Here is a 7435-nt window from a genome sequence, read left to right as displayed (position 1 = left end):
ATTTAAGGGCTTAATCGTTCAAAATATGAATGTTCATTGGGTTTTTTTTCCGGATTTTTTTTCACTATTTTACCACTTTAACTAGTTGTACAAGTCATAAGAATGTATCCAACATGTTTTATAAAAGTTCAAGAAGTTATTTAACATGTTTTGGATTGTTCAATGACTTATTTGTTCCAAAAATTGTTCAAGGACTTATTTAACATATTTTGGAATGTCCAAGGACTTATTTGTTCCAAAAATTGTCCAATGACTTATTTAACATATTTTGGAATGTCCAAGGACTTATTTGTTCCAAAAAATTGTCCAAGGACTTATTTAACATGTTTTGGAATGTCCAAGGACTTATTTGTTCCAAAAAATTGTCCAAGGACTTATTTAACATGTTTTGGAATGTCCAAGGACTTATTTGTCCAAAAAAAAGTCTAAGGACTTAATCATTCCAAACAAGAAAGTCCATTGATTTTTATTGTACTTTTCCCTTTAAATAAATAGAAGATCTAGTCTTTTCCCAGTCATCATATACGGCCATTACGCCCATCTCTGACCACCACCACACCGTGACACACACACCAAACTCAAACACAAATCAGTACCTCAAAATAAATCACAAACCCAAATCAAAATCAGAACAATAAAACAAATTCAACCCCAAATAACCAAAACTGGATTTCAAAAACCAAAAAACATTTAGTTATCACCACCAACTATCAACCACCAACCATTGTTCTATCACCATCCACCATCATCAAAACTACCACGCTGTCAAACCTACCACCCAACACCATAGAAACCACTATTAACACCAGCTAAGTTAACCACCACCCAAACCCATTAGAACCACTTCCACGAACACAAATCGAGATGAATAAGTGCACAAATAATTTGAATTTATGATCATCAAATTTGTACAGTATTAATTTGTTTCTAATGCCCTAAACTAAACTCAAAAACCCTAAAATAAATTAAAAATCTTCATTCTCAATAAAAAAAACCCAAAACTAAATCAAAATCCTGATTTATTATGACCTCTAAAATCGCAAGTCAGTCTTATAATCTAAAAGGAATGTGTCGCATTAGAGCCTTGTATAAGGAGGATTTGCATTGGAGATGGTGGCGACAGTGAATGAGGCCCTACACCAGAGAGGTGGATCTGGTGAGAGGTGGCGATCAGAAATGAGATTTTACATGGAGACAAAGATGGTGAAAAGGGTTGGGCTGTTTTAGACATAGTCAAATGGGTCCGACCCGGCTTCCAAACGCCAAAAGATCGGAACTGGGATCAACTTGGCACTGGCTCGGCCCGGGATCGGTTTGAGCCTGGTCCAACCCGAAACTGTTTTTTGGCCATCTCTAGATCCAATTTTGTTTTACTTTTATAAGTTTTAAAATTGGTATTACATAGTTTGTTATTTAAACCCTTTTCTATATTTTATTAGACAATAATAATAATGATAATAATAATAATAGTAACAATAAGGGTGAATTACATTTTTAGTTCACATGGTTGTTATTTACTATCAAGTTTTGATGTTTATTTTAAACTAATTATAGTTCACACAAACATAGGATTTGAAATCACATGTATGTGGTTTGTATTTTACGAGATTTCATAGGATTTGTATGTAATAGTGTTTTAAAATATGTTAAAAGAATTTGTTTTGTAATAATTAATTAATAAAAAAATACTTTAATAATTTTGTTGTTGATTTTTTCGAATTCTATTAATAGATGTATATATATCATACAAATATTCGTAGTCCCGAGTCGGAAAACGCCAAAAACAGGGGCAAACACGTTGATGCCAACTTGTTTCCTAATAAACGAGAGGTTGCATGATAGACTCACAGCTGGGAGAGCAGATTCTGCATATCTAGCCGTGGTTCGCACTTGGCTACCAACGGTTCAGCCTTGGGCAAGGTGAGCCCAGGAGCTTCGCTCATATCGATCATCTTTTCACTCATTCTATTCCAATCGAAGCATTGGATTAGTAACCCAAGGGTTGAACCAAGCACACGAACCGCCAACCCTTCCCCTGGACAACTCCTCCTTCCAGACCCGAATGGCGCCAGCTTGAACCCGTCTCGTGTTCCTTCTACCCCTTCAAACCTTTCCGGGTTGAACCTTTCGGGCTCAGTCCACAGCTTCGGGTCGTGATGTATGGCCCACTGGTTCACGAGAAGCATGGTCCCACTTGGGATGTTATAGCCCCCGACAACACAATCCTCTGATGACTCGTGAGGAACTAGTAACGGGCCTGCAGGGTACAATCGGAGCGTCTCGTTTATGATACAACGGAGGTAAGGTAGATCGGCTACGTCAGACTCGTCAACGAGACGATCTTTGCCGACTTTTTGATCGATCTCGTTTTGTGCCTTTCGGAGAACTTGTGGGTTGTTTAGCAAAAGAGCCATGGCCCATTCCATCGTTCCAGCCGAAGTATCGGTGCCTGCCGATAATAGCACCTGATCACCATAATCATTCCTTTAGATCTCACAAGAATCAGAAACAATTTATACATCTATTTACACACTTTTTTCTTGATTCACAGGAGGGATCTTAAAGATTGGTAATCAAGAATCTTTGATGCTTAAAGTTCTTCCTTCAAGAAGTCTGAAGAAATTTCAAGAATCAGATCAAGAACACATTTTTTATAGCAATAATTTGTGGGTTTCGTTCTAATCTTCAATAAAGATCGAGAACACATCTTTTATGGAAACAATTCTGCAGAGATTTCAAGAATCTGATCAAGAATACATTTTTTATGGAAGGATTCTAAGAAATTTCAAGAATTTGATCAAGACACTAAAAAAATTGAGTTTATATAACACAAAAAATGTCTGAGTGCTCTAATAGACTACTTTATAGTTTATAGAAGTTAAATTTATAGAACCAAACATTTGTGTCATATCTAAGATGTCGTAATAAATTCATGACATTTTTTGCCGTCTTAAAGAACTTTTTAGACCACTTTTGAAACAAAGCGTCTTTTTATTTGAAAAAAGTGTAGATGTCAACATCAAAACTTAATTTTTTACATTTTCAATTCATGATTTGAACTCGTTCCGACTTAAATTGGGTTACATATAGTAAAGCCTAAAAACAAATGTCCTATAAAGAAGTGTTTATAGGATATTATTTGAAAAATATCTTATAAAACAGATTTCCTCTAAACAAATGTGTTTTAAGACATTTTGTTTCAAGAATGTCTTAAAAAGTTTGCTACGACGACTAAAAGTGTCTTATAAACTTATTACAACAGTTTTAGATAGAACAAAATAATAGTCCAGTAGAAAACACAACACTCTTGTCGTCCTGTAAATTCAACTTTGTTATAATGAAAACTCACTTTTTATGGACTCAATTCACGGGTTCCATTCTAATAAACCAAAAATCTAGATTCAGTTGACTAAAATTAATCTAGAATAGAACTCGAAAGACTTTTAAGAACCAGATCAAGATCACATTTTGATGGAAGAAATTTCCAGAACCAGATCAAGATCACATTTTTGATGAAAACATTAATGGGTTTCATTCAAATCAACCAAAAAAAGTTGTAGATTCAATAATTCTTTTTGACTGAAAAATTGGAAGACTTTTTGACTTTTGAGTACTCATCTAGAAGTCAATATGGGCTGCTCAAAATGGACAAAAAAACAGACAACAAGTCAGTTCACAAGTCAAGCCCTTTATTTATTGTGCATAAAAACAATTTTCAATATCATAAGGTTTGACTAATAATCACAATTCAGACCATGCTTCTTTGATTCCCCTTTTCATACGGCAGAACCTCTGCACGTCTCCACAACATCATGCTTCCTTGCTAAGTTTCCATTATTATGTAAATAAAGAATATGTTTAAATAAAAAAACTAAATATTATAAGAAGGTAAGAAAAGAATCTTAATGGATGATTCATATGTGAATAACCTATTTAAAGATGTATAATTGAACTGACGTTAACGATTATTCACATATGAATCTTTCTTTAATCTTTAACTCACGCACCCTCCTAACCTTTGTTGAGGTTTGAAACTTTGACTTCCTAAGAGACCGCTACACCAAAGGCCATTTGGTTTAATATTTAACTCTTCTAATTTAAACCTTCCATTATATAAAAATGTTTGTATATATACTATTGTTTTCTTGGATAGTTGAATTTTCTTTAATGTATTTCACATGGATTAATCAATTGTTTACCTAAAGAGTTGGTGGATAATAAATATAATTATTTTGTTTCAACTGTCATTATCATCAAATATCAAAATCTTGAATTCTTCGCGAAGAAATGCAACTTTTAGTATCTGATTATATACGTCTAAAATGTCTAAGTATCCTAATAAAATACTTGATAAAACTTAAGTTCTCAAAAGTCAAACCATAAAAATATTACATCTAAAAGTGTTACGAGTTTATAAGATCATTTTAAATGTTTTAACAAGTTCTTCGAGACATTTTAAAAATAAAGTGTACATTTTAAAATAAAGTTATACAAAATAGCTAACGTGACACATTATTTATTTAAAATCACTTTTGAAAACTTGTTAAAACATCAAAAACATACTATAAACTTATTGTAACATATTTGTACACAGGACACTAGCTATGTTTTGATCCTATAAGCCGAAGTCTTGTAAAACACCATTATGTGACACTTATATTTATTTTAACTGTTCTATAAACACAATTTTGTTGTAGTATGGCTGAAAATTGGAACAACAAAATTAGGTTTATAGGAAGTTTATACCGTCAACGGCCCAAACACTTACTAGGTAAGCGTTTACCGGCAAAATTAACAATATCATTTACTTAACTAGTAAGATTTTAGTCTATCAAAACGACATCGTATGCAACAATATACCCGTTAAGCACTTACCGTGGTAAGAGTCGTTGCCCTCACTTATCGGGTAAGACTCTTAGTCCTTGTCTCGCTTTTACCGGGTAAGATCCTTGTTCCTTATCATATTCATCCGTTAATGTAATGTGATTTGATAAGCACTTACCCGAGTAGCATTTAGTAAACAATAGATTTATAAAACGTTTTTATTTATTTTAGTAGAGATTTTTAGAATTTTTTTAATATGATGTGGAATATTGGAACAAAAACAGAAGAGGGATGTTACCAGAATAAGGCTTCGGATCATTGCATCGGTGTAGTATTCGGGATCTGATTCTTGTAACGATAATAACACTTCAATCATCGTTTTCTTCTTATTTTCACTTTCACCCCCTTTAGATTTTCTAAGTTGCTCGATTAACCCTTGAAAGAAAACATCCCTCTTCTCCTGCAGGGCGATCAACTTGTTCTTCAATCCCTTCACCCCCAACCAACCCAAAATCGGCAAGTAATCAACGATGTTGGCAGCACCGGCGAGCAAAAATGTCTGGTTCAGTATCTCCCTGAACCGTTTCCCTTCTTCATCCACCGCCGGAATATCGCCGCCGAAGTACCTCTTCCCGGAGATCATCCTCATCATCACGTTCAGCGTCAGTTCATAGAAAACCGATTTCATGTTCACCGGAGAAGAAGAAGCGGATAGCAGTTTACGGATCAGCAGCTTACCTTCATCGACGCGAATATCGTGGAATTCGTTGAGGCGGTGAACAGATAGGATCTCGACGGTGGCGATGCGGCGGAGGTTGCGCCAGTTATCGCCGTAAGGGGACCAAGCGAGACTGGTGTAGTTCAAGCCGATGATTTTGCCGAATAGCATCCGAGGGCGGTTAGCGAAGATGATGTCGTTTTTGGTTAAGCATTCTTCGGCGGCGGAAGGGGAGGAGACGATAAGAACACGGCGGGATCCGAAGCGGAGGAGAAGAATGGGGCCGTATTTGGCGGAGATTTTGGCGAAGGTGCGGTAGAGAGGGGCTTTCAGAAGGTAGAGATGGCCGATTATGGGGAAGGATGGGAAGACGGTCGGCGGGAGGTTGGGGATTCTGCGACGGAAGTGAGATGTGAAGAGATAAGAAGCTAGGAGGAGTAGAAGGGAGATGTAGAGATAAGGAACCTCCATTGTTGAAGTTCCAAGTGTGTTCTAATGGCGGATTTGGTTTTGGTTTTATAACGTAAAATAGAAAGAATTGCATTGACTTTGTGTTGAACCTTGGCAAATTTCCAACAATTTTAGGAATGTGACGTGAGAGTTGCCAACAATTTTTAACTTTGAAACCTATCAAACCCAACGCGCTAACTCATTAATAGTATTATTTGGTTAACAAATGATTATCAATCTCTTGCTATATGTATAAGGGCTTTCTTTAAAAAACTATACAATTTATGAGATTCGTGAGATTAAATATAAACTACAAGTTTAAGAAATTATTAATTTTGAATTGAAACATTTAAATAAAGTTTATTATGAATAATTTACAAATATTCTCTCTCGTATCTCCTCTTTCTCTTTCTCCAAGTAAACCTCGTAACTTGACAAACATCTCCAGCTTTACAGGCTTCGCTTTGTCATGATGTCAACAATCTGATCTTTGGTTCCACAGAATACTAGTTTTACAGCTTCCTGATATGTGAGATCACGCAAATAATGGTATCTCATGTCAATATGTTTAGTTCTTCTATGCATCACATGATTCTTCGATAATTTAATAGATGAACTATTATCACAGCAGATCTCACAAGGGATATATCACTAAAATGTTCCAGAAGACCTTTTAACCACACATACTCGGCTTCTGTTAATGATAAACTGACAATAGGCTGTTTTCTTGAAACTCCAACATGTTGCAGCCCTATTTAGCAAAAAAACATATCCTGAAGTGCTACTCATGTCCTCTGCATCTCTTGCATAATCACCGTTAGTGTATGCTTTTAGCTTAACATCACAACCTCTTCCATAAAATAGACCAAAGTCTATTGTTCCTTTCAAATATCTCAAGATTCTGATAGTATCCCATCGAGCCATTGGTGCAAACACCTCGCCATAGTCAACCCCTTCCGTTTGAACATACCCTTTCATGACTAATCTTGCTTTGTGTTTCTCAACCTTCGAATTCTCATCTTCATTTAGTTTGGTTTTGAACACCCATTTAACTCCAATCTTCTTTACACCAGCTGGTAGAGCGAAGCGAAGTGGAATTGGTTCGTACGAGTCCAATTAAGTCAAATTCACCAGCACCGGGGTCAGATACTATATCGGAGAGAATCGTTAAGTTAGTGCCTGCTCAAGTTCCGGTTTCTTCTCTGATTTCTTATCCTCCCCAAAGTTCATTTATTCCTACTCAAAAAACCGCCAAGATCAGGAGTTCGTTGACACTCAACCCGGTGAATATTTCTTACTGCTGGAATTTATTCATATATAGTCATAGTCTATGAGCTGGTTTTGTAAGATGTCTATCATAACCATGGGAGGTTAGTAGCTATCATAAAATAAGAAAGAAATTCTGTTGCAATGGAAACCTTTTCCTTCGGAATTTCGTAACAA

General features: G+C 35.7%; 1 protein-coding gene across 1 annotated transcript; it reads right to left on the bottom strand.

Annotated features, from left to right (window-relative positions):
- Nucleotides 1-1705: 1705 nt before the first annotated feature.
- LOC112511021 (cytochrome P450 81E8-like) lies at nt 1706-6024 on the bottom strand. Its single transcript, XM_025116380.1, has 2 exons — nt 5123-6024; nt 1706-2465 (listed from the first exon to the last, which is right to left on the bottom strand). The coding sequence occupies exons 1-2, from the start codon at nt 6011-6013 to the stop codon at nt 1845-1847; spliced, it is 1512 nt and encodes a 503-aa protein (XP_024972148.1). The 5' UTR covers nt 6014-6024; the 3' UTR covers nt 1706-1844.
- Nucleotides 6025-7435: the final 1411 nt, after the last annotated feature.

This window comes from Cynara cardunculus, assembly GCF_001531365.2.
Source record: "Cynara cardunculus var. scolymus isolate 2C chromosome LG 4, CcrdV1, whole genome shotgun sequence".
NCBI lineage: Eukaryota > Viridiplantae > Streptophyta > Magnoliopsida > Asterales > Asteraceae > Cynara > Cynara cardunculus.
Note: the sequence above shows the minus strand (reverse complement) of the source record. Positions and strands in the feature narration are given on the sequence as shown.

Bases quoted from the DNA above. Each gene is read 5' to 3' on its own strand.
- LOC112511021 (XM_025116380.1), bottom strand. From the start codon at position 6,013: ATGGAGGTTCCTTATCTCTACATCTCCCTTCTACTCCTCCTAGCTTCT. The intron at 2,466-5,122 runs GTAACATCCCTC...TATGGTGATCAG, and splicing joins TGATCCGAAGCCTTATTCTG to GTGCTATTATCGGCAGGCAC.